Source organism: Gadus chalcogrammus, chromosome 18 (assembly GCF_026213295.1).
Source record: "Gadus chalcogrammus isolate NIFS_2021 chromosome 18, NIFS_Gcha_1.0, whole genome shotgun sequence".
Lineage (NCBI taxonomy): Eukaryota > Metazoa > Chordata > Actinopteri > Gadiformes > Gadidae > Gadus > Gadus chalcogrammus.
In genome coordinates, this window is record NC_079429.1 from 1,202,398 (window position 1) to 1,223,059 (window position 20,662).

General features: G+C 48.5%; 1 protein-coding gene across 2 annotated transcripts; it reads right to left on the reverse strand.

Annotated features, from left to right (window-relative positions):
* Nucleotides 1–169: 169 nt before the first annotated feature.
* On the reverse strand, nt 170–12,751 carry plekhm1 (pleckstrin homology domain containing, family M (with RUN domain) member 1). 2 transcript variants are annotated; one of them, XM_056577261.1, is made up of 12 exons: nt 12,583–12,751; nt 11,812–11,901; nt 10,703–10,944; nt 9,737–10,390; nt 7,897–8,443; nt 7,228–7,381; nt 4,365–5,402; nt 4,107–4,252; nt 3,505–3,698; nt 2,896–2,959; nt 2,421–2,578; nt 170–1,899 (listed from the first exon to the last, which is right to left on the reverse strand). In XM_056577261.1, the coding sequence occupies exons 2-12, from the start codon at nt 11,863–11,865 to the stop codon at nt 1,791–1,793; spliced, it is 3,360 nt and encodes a 1,119-aa protein (XP_056433236.1). In that variant the 5' UTR covers nt 11,866–11,901; nt 12,583–12,751; the 3' UTR covers nt 170–1,790. The 2 variants fall into 2 exon arrangements, with proteins under 2 accessions (XP_056433236.1, XP_056433235.1); XM_056577260.1 differs by having other exon boundaries at nt 12,552–12,751.
* Nucleotides 12,752–20,662: the final 7,911 nt, after the last annotated feature.

Genomic DNA, 20,662 nt, shown 5'->3' on the forward strand with positions numbered 1-20,662 from the left:
TATAACAAAAACATAAATAAAACATAGGATCTCCCCCCACCGCCTCACCACGTTATTTTCAATATGCTTAATATATAGATTTGATTATCATTCAAATCTATATAACAGACCCAAACATTGGATAGGGCGCGAAATGATCACACATTTTCACTATTATTTGTCAACTTATTCTTCTGCACCCTTTGAGAAAAAAACATCTAGGATTTATGTTAAAAGCATTTATTGTTATAATAACAGCAACCTACTGTACAAATGCAGAATGTAGAAAACTGACCATTCATAAACACAAAGTACACACACCAAAATCCAACTTCCAAACGCTTTATTTGACTTTATCACCATTGCCATGTAAGCACTAATATAAATGTGATGAGATTGATTAAAAAAACACATTAATATCCTGAGCCTAGTTGTTTTGGCAGAGTTAAGATTCAAGCGCTGACCGTTACCCCAGGTTCTCTCCGCATGCAACTCCCAACACCACAATCACCAATCATAAAGAGGTTAAAACCGTAGTTATCAGCATGTTTTCCTGTGATCATATATCACATGAATAAGAGCCGTGTGCGAGGGACCCTAAGCGTCCCTTTAAGAAGAGGGCCTCTTTAACAGTCATGCTTCAGTACAAAAGAGCCACACGTCAGACCTAGCTCCAAGTTTAAAATCTTTAAAAATCACAAAATCCTTGTTATATTCTGTTTAAATTCATATACATTCAACACATGATGTTCAGAATATTTTCATTAAGACCCCATGGAGATGACTCAATTATAAACAGACAAGACAAACCGTGACCTCCGTTCACACCGCACACGCCGTCTGGCATGCGGTGTGAACGGAGGTCATGGTTTGTCTTGTGTGGTGTGAATGGGAGTTCTGGTTCAGATAAGGAAGGCACAATACCACCCAGAAGAAGGTCACCTGTCCCAGGTTCAGGACCACAACTCTGTAAGCATGGGCCGGAACAGGAATTGTCCTTCAAACTTAAGAGCAACAATGGTGATGAGGAAACGTTGGATTAGCATTTCAAATGTCCTTGGCAAATCATCCTTGGCACCGACCTTCCGTTCCCCGTGGGCTCTCTGGTGGTGAGGAGCTATGGACGAGTGCGGGAGCGCTCGCATACCCGGGACCACAGCAACAGCACCAAGCCCCGCTGTGATGCAGCCCCAAGGGGGATGAAGCTGGCCCCCGGTGGGGCCTAACCCATGGGTTGGTAGAGCTGGCCCACAGCCTAGCATGGCTACATTGGAGAGTGGCATAGGGTAGCTGCAGTGGGGTATGGCTTAAACAAAGCACTGCGTAGCTACAGTGTAGCATAGCCTGGCTACAGAAAAGTGTAGCCAAGATGTGGTATGGCTTCAACATAGCCCATTGTAGCTACAGTGTAGCATAACCTGGCTAAAGCATAGCAAAGCATAGTCTAGCTACAGTACGGTGTGGTTACTACAGTATGTACCCCAGCTACAGCATGGAGTAGCTACCATGTAGCGTAGCATAGCGGCAGTGAGGTAACGCTTAAAGGTAGCGTAGCTAGTGTGTGGTGTGGTGATGGCGAAGAGAGCTCTTCAGGTATACCGCTCGACTTCCGAATTGCTTCCAGTCTTCAGAATTGCACTTGAGGTTTCCCCACGTAAGAAATAAATAATTGATCTGAATCATTCTGCTTCAGTCTGACCCGGGGTGGGCGTTCCTGGCCCGGCCGCCTGTCTGTCTCGGGGTGGATCTGCCCCGGTCAGGTATGCCTGGTTCAGCCCTGACCCCGTGTGGGTCCAGGTGAGGGGGTGCGGTCAGTCCTGGAGGTCTCTCTCCAGGTACTTCCTGAAGCGGAGGCAGCGGGGGCAGGAGGAGGAGCCCAGTTTACAGGTAGCGTGGAACACGGCCTTACACTCTCCACACCTGGAACACAGACCCGTCACCGTCACTTTCACCACATGGCATCACTATCAAATCATTAATACCATCACAACATGGCATCACTATCACAACATTAATACCATCACAACATGACATCACTATCACAACATTAATACCATCACAACATGGCATCACTATCACAACATTAATACTATCACAACATGACATCACTATCACAACATTAATACCATCACAACATGGCATCACTATCACAACATGACATCACTATCACAACATTAATACCATCACAACATGACATCACTATCACAACATTAATACCATCACAACATGGCATCACTATCACAACATCACAACATGACATCACTATCACAACATTGCATCACTATCACAGCATCACTATCACAACATTAATACTATCAGAACATGACATCCTTATCCAATAATAATAATGACAATATGACAATGACAATAATTCTGTTAACATTACAGGAAGACTGAAAGGGAAGCCGACGGTGTGTTTGGGCTGTAGGTCCCCCACCCACCTGCTGGTGCGGTCCAGCTGGAAGGGGAAGATGATGTCATCGGCATGGCAGATCTGGCAGATGAAGCCTCGCTGGGAGCAAAGGTCACACTGGTGCACATGCTCAGAGCACACCTGGACCAGCGACGACAGGTAGGCTGAATACTGGCCCTCGGCTATCTACACACACACACACACACACACACACACACACACACACACACACACACACACACACACACACACACACACACACACACACACACACACACACACACACACACACACACACACACACACACACACACACACACACACACACACACACAAGATAGTGTCCGGATGAGGTGGCAGGGACGGTGTGAGGGGCGACATCATCAACAAATACACCAGATCATCAAAGGGAGGTCAAATACAGTCAGTCAAGTGAACAGATCAATCAGGTAAGGCCAGTAGGTGACAGGTGAGGACAGGTGAGGGCAGGTGAGTCATGGTACCTGGCGGAGGTCCCTCACACTGTAGAGCTGACTGGACTCCAGCAGGTAACTGCGTGCCCCCATCCTGAACACCAGACCATAAAAATATAGAGAAACACGTTTAAAACTATGACAGGTCAACCTCGTTAACCCCATCACCTTAGCTATTATAGGGCAACCGTAGCTTCCATTCATTTCTGCTCTTAGTTATGAGCAATAAGCTGAATGCAATTTAAGCAGTGTATTGTTTTTCTTTCAGTGCAGGGCCAGGTGAATGACATCAGAGCTACGGGGCCAGGTAAGTGACATACATGGCCACCTAAGGGGATGTCATGGGTACCTGGCCAGGTGAGTGATGTCATGGGTACCTGCCCAGGTGAGTGAGGTCCTGTGTACCTGGCCAGGTGAGTGATGTCATTGCTACCTGGCCAGGTGAGTGATGTCATGGATACCTGGCCAGGTGAGTGATGTCATGTAAATGTTACCTGGCCAGGTGAGTGATGTCATGTAAATGCTACCTGGCCAGGTGAGTGATGTCATGGGTACCTGGCCAGGTGAGTGATGTCATGTATACCTGGCCAGGTGAGTGATGTCATGGGTACCTGGCCAGGTGAGTGATGTCATGGGTACCTGGCCAGGAGGGTCTTGCGGGCTACGCTGCGGCAGGCTGACAGGTAGTCTCCCAGCGAACACAGCGCCAGCCTCAGCTGGTGCACCTGGGCCATGGGCCGGGCGTGGCCCAGCAGCCCCGGGTTCAGCTGCTCCAGGTTGAGGAGGGGTTCATCTTCCACCTGGCCCATGAGCCCGAGGACCCGCCGGGACACCTGCAACGCACATACAGGCCGACTGTGTAGTAGGGCTGCTCCATTGTGGGAGAGAATCATCATCACCCTTATGATGGTCAATATTGAGATCACGGTTATTCAAATGATTATTTTTGAGTTGAAAACATGATGCAATATTCATGATTTCTCTCCAAAAAAACCTTTTTAATTGAGGACTTTGAAATTTCTCCTTAAAAAAATTTACACAAACAATGTACTGATACGTGTCCAGCTGTTTTATACAACAGTCAATGAATAAAAATAAATATTCAAAGAAATAATAATTATTTCGATCAAAATTAGATCAATCTCCCAGTCCTACTGTATGTAAACATACGCACATAGTAACACATGGTCACTTTGAGGAAGACACAGGACGCCACACACACATCCCTCTTGCCGCCTTACCTGTCGGGGAGTGAGGTCCCAGTTGTGGACCATGCGGGAGGGGATGATGCTCAGGTCACCATGGTGACAGGAGTCACAGTAGTACCGGCCGGAGAAGTCACACAGCCGCGCTTTGGCCTGGGACAGACCGATCTGCCGGGGGCAACCTGCACACAGACAGTCAAATGGACGCGCACACAGAAATACACATATTCAAATACACACACAAAAAGAGACACCTATAATCACAAAAACACACACTCTGATTTGCCTGCTCACCTGCACAGGTGAAGCCCTGAGCGTCCAGGCCGACGTGCGCAGGCACGCTGAACATCTGCTCCAGCATCCCCCCGTCCTCCTTCAGCGCGTGCTGGACCAGCCGCCGCACGTTGCCCCCCGACCCCGCCCCCGTCCCCTCCTCCCCGCTCTCCAGGTAGGAGTCCAGCGCGCCCCGGATCAGAACCCTCCACGACCGGGCCTCCTCGGCCGTCTGGGCCCGCAGCCGCAGCATCTCCCCGGAGCTGGTCAGCAGCTTGAAGAACTCGGGCCCCCCCAGAGACACGTCCGGCACCACGTCCCGGATCTCCTCCACGGGCAGGCTGACCCGGACCCCCCCCTTCTGGCCCTCCTCCGGCACCCCGAAGCCCCGCAGGCGCTCCAGGGACAGGGAGAACACCAACGGCTCCCAGGCGCTCCCCCGGGCCCCGGGGCCCCTCGAGGAGTGGGAGTACAGCACCGCCTCCATGATGGCGTCGGGCTCGGCCTCGCCGCCGCCGCGCCCCCAGTCCAGCTCCTCCGTGGGAGGGGGACCCGGGGCCGCCGACCCAGGGTCCGCCCCAGCTCCCGCCGCACCGCCACCGGCGGCCTCCTTCTCCCCGCCGGAGAAGGAGGCGCGACGCAGGGGGCTGGCGGGGGCCGGGGACGACGAGCCGGGCGGGGCCCTCTCGTCCTTCTCCCTGTCGTCGGCGAACTGCAGCTCCTCCCAGTGGTCGTCGTGGCGACTGGCGGGCTGGCACTTCTTAGCGGCCTCCACGATGCGGTCCACCCAGTCCTCGGCCTCGCCGCGGTCTGCCGCCCGCAGGTAGAGCCGCTTCCGGGGGAAGGAGAGCGTGAAGCGGCCGCCGGAGGGCGAGGTGTGCCGCGCCCCCTCGCAGCGCAGCAGGGAGCAGTTCTCGGCGCAGGTGCGCTCGTCGTCGTCCAGGTAGAGGCGGAACTCGAAGGGCGACAGCTCGCAGTAGTAGTCCTTCCAGATGCCCATCCCCCCACGGCGCTCCAGGTGGCCCAGCTTCAGCAGCCCGCGGAACGGGTTGGACAGCCCTGGTGCATCATGGGAGACGGGTTCAGGAGCGATACTAAACTTGGCTAACTGACCCTTAACGGTTGAGGTAATTGAGGAATGTGGGCTAACCCGTGTTCAACTCACCTTAACCGATTTACTACCAACCCTCGCCATGTCAAACTAACCCTAACCATCTCCGACTAACCCTTCATACCCAACTCGCCCTAAAACTGCGTTCACACCGAAAGCGACGGGCCAACGCGACGCCAGACAAGGTCATCGCAGAGACTCGGATCAGGCGACTTTTGTCGCTAGAAAAACCTGCGACGCGACTTGATGCAATGCGCGGCGTGAACGGCCTGGTACAGGCGAGAGCGTTCACGAGGGTTTAGTAGCGCGACACGATGCGACACGTCACTCGAGTTGAAGCATTTGAACTTTGCCCGCGACATACGGCGGCCATCTGCGTTCACTCCCTGAGTGACGTAACATAACGGCCAATCAGCGTTCAACCGGCCATCCGTTCCCTGCAGTGCAGATCGGAGTGAACCGCAGCATGGAGGAGACAGTGATGGTTGCCGTTTGCGGCTCCCAGAGGCCGACCGATATATCGGCAGGCCGATATTATCGGCCGATATTAGGCATTTTTCTAACTATTCGGTATCGGCATTTATTATGGCCGATAAATGCATATAAAAAATAAAAGTTTGTCCACCAGAGGGCGCTCTAACGCCCCAAACCCGCTGTTTCAGCCAGTCCGGCAGAGTGAATGACGGAGATCGACGGAGATCATCGGTGTTGTTCATGTGTGTTCATGGTAAGTTGGCAACTGTCACGAGACATACATTGCTTGAATAACAATTAAAAGAACATCCCCATCAATTCTCTAAAGTCGATAAGCATGACTTAATTCATGACTACCAATGTCCAGTTTTGCTGTTGTTACGTGTTAGCTGAGAGTGAAAAGGATTTAAAGGATAACTTCAAATAACCAATGTTAGGGAAATCTGTTTGTTTTGTTGGGCGTTTCTGGATTTTTTTTAAATATATATATATCGGCCGATATATCAGCATATCGGATTTTTAAATCACAAAATATTCGTATCGGTATCGGCCTTAAAAATCCTATATCGGTAGGCCTCTATGTATAATAGCACATAATATAATATAACATATAAATATCTATATAATATAATATATAATATTTCTTTATCTTTATTCAGACCCCATTAGCTTCCACAGCTGTGGTCGCTAATCTTCCTGGGGTCCACATAAAGCAAAAATAATAAACAGACATATAAACATACATGCAGTACAAAAACCTATCAATATCACAAAAGTGAGAACACTGTATATACAACACTTCAATACATTGTACAAACATCACTAAATATCACGGCCAAAAGCTGTGTGCGCCTCCGGATGATATTATGAATTGCGTCGGGTTCTCTGACGTCTCTGGTACAACCACAACAACTCAACTTCCTCAAACACGTTGGACTAAAGTCGCCTGATAAAACTTGCACAAATCACTACCGCAACGGATTTGTGACTGTGTGACTATGTCACGCTACCAAACTCAGTATATTTGGCTGCGTCATCCATTCCCTCACTCTGCACCTCAAGCTGGTTTGTGGTGAGCGTTCTGGCGCCGATTGGCTGCCGTGCATCACCCAATAGGGTGCTAAACACTGGTGGTGGTTAGTGAGGTTCCCCCCTCTATAATTGAATGAATTAAATTAAATTAATTAATACCCAACTAACTCTAACCTAATCACGTCAAACCAACCCTAACCATCTACAACAAACCCTAACCTCACCATGCCCAATAGGGACGGGGGGGGTTCTAGGAGATTGGATTACCGGCCTGCCTGCGATGGACCACCCTGGCGGGGGGGCCCTCAGGTGGCGGAGCCTCGTTGGTCTGCAGTCCCGACGCGCCGTCCTCCTCCGGGTCCGACTCCTCCCCCAGGTGCGGCTTGTAGATGTCGTCGTCCGAGATCCAGGAGCGGGAATGCTGCGCGGGGATTGATTGGACACGCTGTTGGGGTTAGACAGCCGTCGTCTGACCAGAGCTCACCAGCAGGTCGTGATTTCACCAAAAAGCGTTACTTAGTTATCAAATCTTACTTGATAACTAACTTATTTATATTGTGGTTTAAACAGAGATACAAAAGGGAACAAAACCACAAGCAAGTAAGTCATTTCCAGGAAAAACAATCTGAATCACAGGGACGCATTTAAGAGGAACCAATGAACCCACAACTAATATGGTTTGATCACGTGTCAAAACGTGATGGTTGAGATGCGTGTTGGGCAAGAGGAACTATTATTTTTTTCTATTTTTTTGTTGCATTTTTATGCTTTATTATAGAGCGAGATAGAGAGGAAGGTCTGGGTGACGGAGGGGAGGACGGGGGCGAAGGACCACGGGCCGGACGCGAACCCGGGCCGCTGCGCTCAGGACTGAGCCCATAGGGTACCCGTCTACCCGCCGAGCCACCGGGGCGACCCAGGACCGGAGGCACTCACCGACAGAGAGTCTGACGACTGCCTCCTGCTGACGACGCAGGCCGAGCGGGGGCGGACCCCTCTGTTGGCCTGCGGCTGCAGGTACCCCTCCCCCCACGCCTCTCCATTCGGTTCCTTCTGCAGCGTCTCAGGACCCCCCGTGGGATCGTCAGGGTCCCACCCCGACCCCGCAGGGTGGCGCGGTGCGGGGAGCGGGTCGGCCCCAGCTGGGACGGAGAGGTCCACGTTGTTGACCCTCAGGGTTGGGGGGTCTGGGGCGGGCGGGGTCTGGCTGAGGGTCGGTCCGCCCCGGTTCGGGCTGTGCTGGACCTCCTGGTGGTGCTGGGACGGGGGGGTCTGGTGGTTCTGGGGGTCCTTCTGGGCCGGGGGGTCCCCGTGGCTCTGGGGGGAGGGGCCAGGGCTCCTGGTCTCCCCGTCGGACTCACTGGAGCCCCCCGAGGTGCTGGTCCCGGAGCAGGGGTCCCGGCCAGCGCTGGACACAAAGGAGGCCTCCCTGGTGGAGTCCTGGCTGTCTGGTGCGCCCCCCCCCCGGGGGTCCACGCCGACACTGCGCACACACACACACACACACACACACACACAGACACAGACACAGACACACACACACACACGCACGCACACACAGACACACACACATAGACAGACACACACACACGCAAACACAGACACACACACACACACACAGACACACGCACACACAGACAGACACGCACACGTACAGACATGCACGCACACACACACACACACACACACACAGACGCAAACACACACACACACACACACACAGACAGACAGACAGACACACACAACCAGCAGACACACACACACACACACACACACACCCTTTAAAACTATGACTTCAACAAGAAGGACCTTTGGACTTCACTAAATACCTCTAAAACATTGGAAAGAGTGAATGATTTCCACTGAGTTACATTATATTACTAAAGTTTCTTTCTAAAGTGGTAATAATACTCTCGAGGATCCCATTAGTGATCTAGACTAGAGATAATATAACACTCTTGGGTGCTAATGGAAACCTTCCAGTGTGTTAATAGGCTCGGATGTCCATCTAGTGATAGTAATAGACAGGGTAGTCCTACTAGTGATAGTAATAGACAGGGTAGTCCTACTAGTGATAGTAATAGACAGTGTCGTCCTACTAGTGATAGTAATAGACAGTGTCGTCCTACTACTGGTAGTAATAGGCAGTGTCGTCCTACTAGTGATAGTAATAGACAGTGTAGTCCTACTAGTGGTAGTAATAGACAGTGTAGTCCTACTAGTGATAGTAATAGACAGTGTCGTCCTACTACTGGTAGTAATAGACAGTGTCGTCCTACTAGTGATAGTAATAGACATTGTAGTCCTACTAGTGGTAGTAATAGGCTATGGGGACCTACTAGTGGTAGTAATAGGCTATGGGGCCTACCAGTGGTAGTAATAGGCTATGGGGCCTACTAGTGGTAGTAATAGGCTATGGGGCCTACTAGTGGTAGTAATAGGCTATGGGGCCTACTAGTGGTAGTAATAGGCTATGGGGGCCTACTAGTGGTAGTAATAGGCTATGGGGCCTACTAGTGGTAGTAATAGGCTATGGGGCCTACTAGTGGCAGTAATAGGCTATGGGGGCCTACTAGTGGTAGTAATAGGCTATGGGGCCTACTAGTGGTAGTAATAGGCTATGGGGCCTACTAGTGGTAGCAATAGGCTATGGGGCCTACTAGTGGTAGTAATAGGCTATGGGGCCTACTAGTGGTAGTAATAGGCTATGGGGCCTACTAGTGGTAGTAATAGGCTATGGGGCCTACTAGTGGCAGTAATAGGCTATGGGACCTACTCTCTGGGGGCCCTCCGGCTGGGGGCCAGGTCCAGGTCCAGCTCCTGGCCCTGCAGGAGGCTGTCAGAGCTGATGCTGGAGGACAGCTGGGAGGACGACCCACACGTCTCCAGGCTGAGGGTAGAGGAGTGCAGGGTGGGCTGCTTCAACCCTGGACCCCCCTGGTCCCCTGGGGGCCCCTGGTCCCCTGGGGGCCCCTGGTCTCTTACAGGTTCCTCCTGGACCCCTTCCTGAGGATCCCCTACCTCAGACGAGCCCGAGGACTGAGACGCCGTGTCCCGTGACTCCTTGCTCCCGGGCGTGGCGGGGCGGGGCCGGCGGTTGAGCAGGAGGGCGTCGGCCTGGGAGGCGGGGCAGAGGCCGGCCAGGGCGAGGGGCGTGGCCGTCCACTGGTTGAGCACGGCCGACTTGTACGAGAGGCTGAAGGAGAGCGAGGCCAGGCCCTGGACGTAGCTGAGCAGCACCTCACGGTCCTCGGGGTGCAGCAGCAGGGCGCTGGGCTGGTAGAAGGCCGGCAGCTCCGAGCCGTCCCGGAACAGGGAGGCCAGGTAGCACTCCAGCAGCCCGTGGTTCAGCGCCAGGCGGAGCCAGGCCCGGCTGCGGCCCACCTCCGTGCCCACGAAGCTCAGCTTCTCCAGCTCCGTGATGACGTCCCTGGGGATGGGCGTGTTAGAACCCCGTGGAGCTTAGTTTATATGCACGTGTTTTTCATTATCCAGAGAAACTCTCTTTGGAAATGTGTGCTGTAGAAAGCCTACAAGTGGACTGTGCACACTGGCCACTGAACCCAGTTCCTTTCGCCTGGGCGCAGCACACTATCTGCTAGACTATGCTGCCCCTTACGAGGTTAGGTCAGGTTAAGGGTTAGGTCAGGGTTCAATTAAAGGTTAGGGGGGGGTTATGGCAGATTAGGTCAGGGTTAAGTTGAAGGTTAGGGGTTTACGGCAGATTAGAGGTCCAGCTCACCAATGAGTGACGGTCTTCAGGAGGTTCCAGAAGGAGGGTTGGGGGAGGGGCCTGTGGTCCTTGCGGCCCCGCCCCCCTGCCTCACAGTGGACGTACTTGTTCTTGAGGCGGTGGATGAAGATGGCCTCCAGTGCGCAGCACAGCAGGTTAGCATCGCTGTCGTCGCTGGTCACCGCCGTGTCCGACTCTACGTAGCGCTTTTGCAGCGCCTTGAGGGACAGGGCTAGCTTCTCCTTGATCAGCTGTACAACAGAGACACCCGTCACCATACTAGCACACAGCAACCAGCAACTACAGCATATAGCACAAGCATGCTAGCAGCATACAGCAATAGCAACTAATGCTACATCAGCATAGGGCGACTAGCAACTAGCGCTACCAACTACCATTACAGAAGCATACAGCAACTGACAGCAACTAGCAACTACAGCATATAGCACAAGTATACTAGCAGAATGTAGCAATACCAACAATGCTGCAATAGCAAAGGGGAACCAGCAACTAGCGCTGCCATCTACCATTACACTAGCACACAGCAACGTGCAACAATGTCATATAACACTAGCATACAGTGCTACCGACTATTTACACACGCATCAACAACTAGCATACAGCAGTAGCACACAGCACTGACATGACACTGGCGTGTAGCATCAACAGCTAGCCCACCCGTCATATGCGGTGTCCCTCAAGGCTCAGCCTAGGTCTCGTTCTCTTCGTCCTATATCTTGGCCATATCATCCGACGCCTCAACACCTTCTTGCACACCTGATGATACCAAGGTATTTCTCAATTCCACCCCCAACCTAAATGCCTGCCTCGATGAGAACATATCCTGGATGACAGACAACTTTCTCTGACTAAACAGCAGCAAAACAGACATGCTCCTGGTCGCCACTCTTCATCGAACCCGCGGTAACCCATCAACCTCGCTCTGCATCGCTGGCTTCTCTATCACCCCGTCATCTGTTGTTACAAACCTCTGCATACAAATCAGACATCTCTCTGTCCTTTGAACAGAGACACAGAGTGTGAAGGTGTGTTGTGACTAGTATCGCATGTCTCTGTGTGGTTAAGGTGTGGTTCAGCCTTAAGAGTGGTGTGTTTACCTGTCTGATGTCCTGGCCTTCTGCGGTCAGGTCTGGAGTCTGTGTGGCCAGCATGGCACCTCATATGAGATACCAGTCCCCCGCAGCTTACTGGAAAATATAAAGAACTCACTATTCCCTCAGGAGGAAGGAATCACAGATAGTGATAAAAAAGTAACATGCTGAAGACCCCTGACTAGCCACCGGACTTATCTGTCTGGAAACAGTATTTCATACAAAACGTGATTTTTCCGTTCGCTACTAAACACGCACACACACACGCACACGCACGCTGGCACACACACTGTGCACTCTTTGTAATGCAGTCATGTGAGGGAGATGTTGCTGCTGTAACGACACGTTCAAGGGAAGTAGAGAGGACAGAACATGTACTTCCTCAACCTAATAGTACAGGATCAAATGGACGTCACATGACACTTCCTGCAGTAGTGCTAAAGATACACGTTTATAAATACGCAACAACAAACCATTTATCACTAAACGACAAACACGAGATGAACCGTATACAGTATATACAATCCAATAAACCAATCATAACTAACTAAGTCTGCTAACCCAAACAAGCTCACCTGTACCGTCTGACAGTAGCAGAAGCTGCTTGACCTCGGTGTTTAGACACAGAACAGAGAAAACCTCTTAAAGCTGTATCCAAGTCAAACTTGTTTAATTGATCCTCGTTTCAATGTTTATTGTCACGCATGTTTACGTTAACTTGCTAGTTAGCAGTGATAACTACTCACCATGCGAGCTACATATCTTGTCATTACACACCTCAAACAGCGACACGGCTTCTGTCAGGGTGAACAGATACCCGAATCCTTATCTGGAACACGGTATTCATTAATCCGAAATAAAAGTCAAATCCAGGAGTTTGTGTTCCTCGACAAGCGAGCCGATTGACATAAGGGAGGAGCGGTGCATCATGGTAGTTTGAGTGAAAGGTGTGCCAACCAAACCCGGACCACAAAGAGGTGCATCCTGGGATTTGTAGTGAAAGGTAGCAATTCAAAGCCAAACCAGTTGAATCAAGTTCAAATTAGTTTAAATATATGTAGGCCTACAAATATTACGCATATTAACTCTGTGAGGGTGACATTCTCAGGTTGAACCGTTGGAAGTCAAGACATGCCAGATCAATTGGTATCGCATGGAATAACTTTATTAAGGGCCTTTTTCTCTAAAATTAAGATTTTATTCATATCATATATATTGTACGGAAAACATTACATGATGCAAGCCACATATATAACAAACATCCCCAACACCACATCAATGCAGAAAAATATTGTAATCAAATCCAAATAAGCCACAAATAACTTACTTACACACCTTTTTATATTATATATATTGATATTTTATAATTGCTTATATTGAGTATATAGCTATTTATTTTTTGTACAACTTTGGGTAGTCCTTGAACTTGTAATGAAAGGAACTAATTTAACTTCTGCTGTGACACCAACAGTTTATCTCCTCAGATAATGTAGCAACCAATTTAGGCAAATCCCCGAGTAAAGCTTACTTCATACACGTATAGTGATCAACTCCATTGCCTTGGATAATGGTTTAAATATTGTTGCAAAATTGAGTTTCCCCACTTTCATCAGATAGAGGGCGGGCATGAAGACAGACGTTAACTCTAAGGGAATCAGGGCCGGGTAGTTGATGAGACAGAAGTAATTCTCCTCACTCCTCACAAAATATTTTCCGAAGAGGATCATGATCATCGTAGGGAGGTAGTTGGCGACGTTGACAAGCAGACTCGTGGAGATGATGTCGAGAGCTCTCTTCTTCAGTTGGTGAGGCTCACCTCGGGACGTCCTGGACCTACTCAGTGTCCACAGGAGGCAGCAGTCACAGTACACGATGACCGCCGCAGAGGAGAGGAACGGCCACCATATGGCAGCCACAGACAGCAGTTCTTCGTTCATGATGAATGCAGCCCCGGTCACCAAGGAAGTGAGCCAGATTACAGCGGTGATTATCACCCTGCTGGAGAGTGTCTGAGAGCGGTAGCGGAGGGGGTGGTGGACGGCCATGTAGCAGTCCAGGCACATACAGGCCATAAGCAGGGGACGCCCGGTCAAATTGAGATTGAAAGTCACAAAGCTGATATTCAGGAGAATCTTGTTGTCAATAAAATAACCGCGGAGAACATCAACCGGCAGGAAGGCCAGGAACACCAAGTCCATCACGGTGACATTCAGGGTGAACACGGTGTTGGGGGTCCAGGGCTGACCTCCTCTGTAGTGTTTGTCGACCAGGTCCCACAGAACCCAGATGGATAATGGGAAGCCCAAAATAACCACCAGAATGCTGAAGAAGGCCCAGAAGCCTTCAAGCAACTTCGGACAGTCAATCACACTGCTGTTGTTTAAGGATGGGAGCGTAGCGTTCAGAGCCGGAGAGTCCATGTCCAGTACCACCTGAATACCAGGAGAACCGACGCTGCCAGGTAGAGAACGTAGAGTAGCAACGCAACACTGATCTGCTGGACTGGCATCTCTCTCTCTCTCCTTCTCTCTCTGGTGAAATGGAAGCATTTGCATGCGTTTGGCAGTGATGGATTCCGACCAGGCGCATATATATATATGTATATATTGTGGCATCCCGCCCCTGAAAACTCGGCCCGGACAGGTCCGAGGGACAGTGGAGGACGACGGGGTATACCGCCGCCACCCACCAGCCGGGGACAGGGAGCACCTGGACCTTCCCCCCAATCAGCGGGATGGGGGACACCTGGCGGCTGGGAGGAGGAAGACACGGAACCAGCATAAAAGAGGCTACGGAGCGGGGGCAGGGACAAGGCAGGATTACGCACCGAACGAGAGACCTAGAGGCTCACGGAGACCCTAGAGCGCCATTGCATTAAGAGAGACTCCTGAATAAACGCTGAAGACGGCTTAACCCATTGCTGCCTCGTGTTTAATCCTTGGAACCCGGCTCATTCCCGGAGCCGGTTACCACAATATATATATGTATGCATATATATGTTTGTATATACACTGTTTATAGTAATGAACCTTTGGCTCAAACCTTTGCGGCTGTCCTGATTTATTTCTCTCGTCACAAATTATTGTAAAGTTGCTCAGCTTCATTCTCACTATTTGAGGTCAAAATGTGCTCAGCAGCCATCTAACAGCTGCAGGACCTCAGGTAGCAATACAGGTAGGAATAAAAGACTGTAGGACCACAGGTAGACCTACAAGTAGGAATACAGAGGACATCAGAACTACAGATATGATCAAGAGTAGGACTACAGGCAGGTCTGCAGGGAGAACAATATGACAACACGGGTAGGACTAAATGTAAAACTATGAGACTACAGGTAGAATTATAGGACAGTCACAAGTTGACTTTGAAAGAAAGCTGGACTTTACGGTTCTACATCAACGACGCTATTCAGCTTTATTAAATTCAATTATTAATTTGAAAGCTTTATAAAACGAAAGAAAATGATTGGGTTCAAGGCTTACTTTACTGTGCTTTATTTCACCGGATGAACAAGTAATAATAATGCTATTATACAGTTCAACTCACATTTAGAGCTAGCACATAGACCTTACTCTTTGTTGATTGAGACAGTTGAGATTTGACCCCCAAAAAATCGATATGTATTTTGTAGGAAATAAAATAGTGACGGATTTGTTCTGGTTTTTGCCACGATGTACAAGCCCTGTCCTCATAGAGCGCTCCCTCACACATTCTCACACACACACACACACACACACACACACACACACACACACACACACACACACACACACACATTCAGAGAGAAACATGCAAAGTGATAGATTTGAATATGGTGAAGTTTTCACAAAGGCATCTCTAAACTGTTGTGGAATGTTTTGACAAGCTGTGTGTGTGTGTGTGTGTGTGTGTGTGTGTGTGTGTGTGTGTGTGTGTGTGTGTGTGTGTGTGTGTGTTACAGGTGTGAGAGAAGGCGGTTTCCAATTTATCTAAACAATGATCACATGGTCATCTGCCATGTGACTTTCTAATTATGAACACTATTAATACAAACTAGAAGATGCATTCCCTGCAGATATTGCAAGGAGCGCTGCAGTGCAAAGTGAGTTTGTAGATATGTTTTAGGAAAGCCACATAGTTTACGACGTAAAGAAATGTTAAATGGCTGAAATCAAGGGATCTGAACAGTCTAAATGGAGTAAACAATGTGAACATGCACACCATTTGAAAAATGTAATATGGGGGAAATAAATAAAGTGACGAGTTAAACAAATAGCTAATGCGATAAAGTTTGAATACATTTTAGATCAGCTATAGAATGGCTGAGCTGTTCTGTGTGTGCGCGTGTTTGGGGTTGTTTTTTGTGTGGTTTGCTAGTAACTTGGAAAGTTATGTTATTGGCCTTATTCCTTCACATCTAGTTAATCTAAATAAGGAAAAAAATTATGAGGCCCATACCGTTGGACTCCTTTGAGTCTCAGCTTTAATGTGGCATATTGTTTGTGTAGATAGCATGCGTTGCCAGATCGGTTGAATTTCCATCCCAACTATAGACCAAAAACCATCCAATCACTCAAGGCATGTAAAAGACCAATGGTGAGCACATTTAAGACCGGAATGCGACCTCATTGACTTAATAGCTTTTACGTTGCACACATATTATTAACGCTGTGGATGTGAACTTCTGATTTTGGACCTTTTGAAATAGAAACACGTCAGATCAATTGGTATTGCAAGGAATCACTTTATTAATGGCTTTTTCCTCTAAAATTAAGATTTTATTCACATCTCTCACATTACGCTGGCTTTCAATCCTGCATTGTACAGAAATTACATGATGCAAACCACGTACATAACAAACATCCCCACCACCACATCCATACAGAAAACATTGTAATTGAAACCAAATAAGCCATAAATAACTAAAACACATTTTTATATCGACACTATATATTTGCTAATAATGTGAAATGTAGTGAAAGGCACTCATTTAACTTCTGCTGTGACACCAACAGTTTATCTCCTCAGATAATGTAGCAACCAATTTAAAGGCAAATCCTTTTTTTGTAATTTAAAAGAGTACCGCTTGCTTCATACACGTGTAGTGACCAACTCCATTGCCTGGGATAATGGTTTAAATATTGTTGCAAAACTGAGTTTCCCCACTTTCATCAGATAGAGGGCGGGCATGAAGACAGACGTTGACTCTAAGAGAATCATTGCCAATGAGTAGATGAGACACAAGTAATTATTTTCAATCTGAAAAACTAAATATCTTCCGAAGGGGATCATGATCATCATAGGGAGGTAGTTGGCGACGGTGACAAGCAGACTCGTGGAGATGATGTCGAGAGCTCTCTTCTTAAGTTGGTGAGGCTCACCTCGGGACGTCCTGGACCTACTCAGTGTCCACAGGAGGCAGCAGTCACAGTACACGATGACCGCCGCAGAGGAGAGGAAAGGCCACCACATACCAGGCACCTCCAGCAGTTCTTCGTTCATGCTGAATGCAGCTCCGTTCACCAAGGAAACGAGCCAGATTACAGCGGTGATTATCACCCTGCTGGAGAGTGTCTGAGAGCGGTAGCGGAGGGGGTGGTGGACGGCCACGTAGCAGTCCAGGCACATACAGGCCATAACCAGGGGACGCCCCGTCAAATTGAGACTGATCGTCACAAAGCTGATTTTCATTAGGATCTTGTTTTTAAAAAAAATAATGTTGACAACATTGACCGGCAGGTAGGCCAAGAACACCAAGTCCATCACGGTGACATTCAGGGTGAACACGGTGTTGGGGGTCCAGGGCTGACCTCCTCTGTAGTGTTTGTCGACCAGGTCCCACAGAACCCAGATGGATATTGGGAAGCCCAAAAGAAACACCAGAATGCTGAAGCAGACCCAGAAACCTTCGAGCATCTCCGAACAGTCGGAAACAGAGCTGTTGTTTAAGGCTGGGAGGGTAGCGTTCAGATCCAGAAAATCCATGTCCAGTACCACCTGAATGCCAGGAAGCAGTCCTGCCAGGTAGAGAACGTAGAGTAGGACTGATTTGCTGGACCGACCCCTGCTGGTCTCAACTCTCTCTCCCTTTATCTTTCTCCTTTTCTCTCTCACCCTCCCCTTCTCTCTGTTCTCTATTTGCATGCTATTGGCAGTGATGGATCCCGACCAGGTGCATATATGTGTCTATATGTATGTATATAGTAATGAACTTTGGCAGTTTTGAATCAAACTTTTGCTATTTTTGATTAATTTCTCTCATCACAAATTTTGAGAATCTGCTGATATCCATTCAACCTATTTGAGATCATAATTTGCTAAGAAACCATCCAAAATCTGCAGACCATAACTTGACCTCCAGTTTAACAGGACCTCAGGTAGCAATACAGGTAGGAATAAAAGACTACAGAACCACAGGTAGACCTACAAGTAGAAATACAGAGAGGACAGGAGAACTACAGATATGATGGACTACATAACTACAGGTAGGTTTTCAGGAACAATATTACAACACGGGCAGGACTATATTTAGAACTATGAGACTACAGGTAGATATAGGACAGTGACAAATTACCATGAGAATTTTGCCTGTGATATTAACAATGAAGGCGTTACAAAGATGGTGGTGGTTAGTGAGGTCCCCCCTTCACTGTAGGCGTCTTTGAGTGTTATTAATTATTATTATTCTTCATGTTTAACCTCTGTTTTTCTTTTATTCCTAGTCTGTTTTACATAGTTTTGAATGATGACTATATGCTCTGTAAGGTGACCTTGGGTGTCTTGAAAGGCGCCTCTAAATTAAATGTATTATTATTATTATTATTAAAGAGAGCTTTGTTTGTATGGTTCTACATCAATGGCACTATTCAGTTACAAAACGCAACCTAATTATTAACTATGACGTTATGTGGTATACAAGGAACATCTTATACATCTCCCGCACACACAAACCTCACAAGGTCTGTGCAAAGAACCCACTGCCAAAAGCAGAAAATGGGTCTTCAATGAGATGACATTCATACACAACGCACAAAATGGCGTGTAAAAGACCGATGGTGAGCACAATTAACACCTGAATGCGACCTAATTGACTTTAACGATGCACACATTAAATCTATGAGTGAGACATTCTGAGGTTGGACCTTGTGAAGTCAAGACACGTTAGATAAATTGGAATTGCACGGAATAACTTTATTAATGCCTTTTTTTCTATATCTCTCACATTACACTGGCTTCCAATCCTGCATTGTACAGAAATGACAATACATTACATGATGCAAACCACGTATAACAAACATCCCCTCCACCACATCCATACATAAAAACATTGTAATCAAATCCAAATATGCCACACATAACTAAAACACAGCTTTCTATTATATATATATTAACACTATATATTTGCTATTATTATGTATAGATTATTTTATATACAATTTCGGGTACTCCTGGGACCTGTCGTGAAAGACTCAAATTAAACTTTCTGCCTTGACACCAACAGTTTATCTCCTTAGATATTGTAGCAACCAATTTAAAGGCAAAATAATATTTTGTGGTTCAACAGAGTAAAGCTTGCCTCATACACGTGTAGTGATCAACTCCATTGCTTGGGATAATGGTTTAAATAATGTTGCGAAATTTACTTTCCCCACTTTCATCAGATGGAGGGTGGCCATGAAGACAGACGTTAACTCTAAGGGAATCAGGGCCGGGAAGAAGATGAGACAGAAGTGCTCCCTGAAACCCATAAGAAAAATATATCTTCCGAAGAGGATCATGATCATCGTAGGGAGGTAGTTGGCGACGGTGACAAGCAGACTCGTGGAGATGATGTCGAGAGCTCTCTTCTTCAGTTGGTGAGGCTCACCTCGGGACGTCCTGGACCTACTCAGTGTCCACAGGAGGCAGCAGTCACAGTACACGATGACCGCCGCAGAGGAGAGGAAAGGCCACCACATACCAGTCGCACCAACCAGTTCTTCGTTCATGCTGAATGCAGCTCCGTTCACCAAGGAAACGAGCCAGATTACAGCGGTGATTATCACCCTGCTGGAGAGTGTCTGAGAGCGGTAGCGGAGGGGGTGGTGGACGGCCATGTAGCAGTCCAGGCACATACAGGCCATAAGCAGGGGACGCCCGGTGCAATTAAGACTGAAAGTCACAAAGCTGATAAACAGGAGAATCTTGTTGTCAATAAAAAGAACGTTGAGAACATCAACCGGCAGGTAGGCCAGGAACACCAAGTCCATCACGGTGACATTCAGGGTGAACACGGTGTTGGGGGTCCAGGGCTGACCTCCTCTGTAGTGTTTGTCGACCAGGTCCCACAGAACCCAGATGGACAATGGGAAGCCCAAAAGAACCACCAGTATGGTGAAGAAGGTCCATGAGATTGAGCCTTCGGGCATCTCTGAACAGTCGTACACAGAGATGATGTTTAAGGTTTGGAGCGTAGCGTTCAGAGCCGGAGAGTCCATGTCCAGTACCACCTGAATGCCAGGAGAACAAACGCTGCCAGGTAGAGAACGTAGAGTAGCACTGATCTGGTGGACTGGCCACTGCACACTACTCTCTCTTTCTCTCCTTATCTCTCTAGCATTTGCATGCTTTTGGCAGTGATGGATTCCGACCAGGTGCATATATACATATACGTGTATTTTTGTATGTACACCGTATATACAGAACAGAACATTTATCTGAATCCCAGACCATCCGCACCGGATCCCCCCAAGGCTGTGTTCTTTCCCCTCTGCTCTTCTCCCTGTACACAAACAGCTGCACCTCCAGTCACCAGTCTGTCAAGCTCCTGAAGTTCGCAGACGACACCACGCTCATTGGGCTCATCTCTGGCGGGGATGAGTCCGCCTACAGGTGGGAG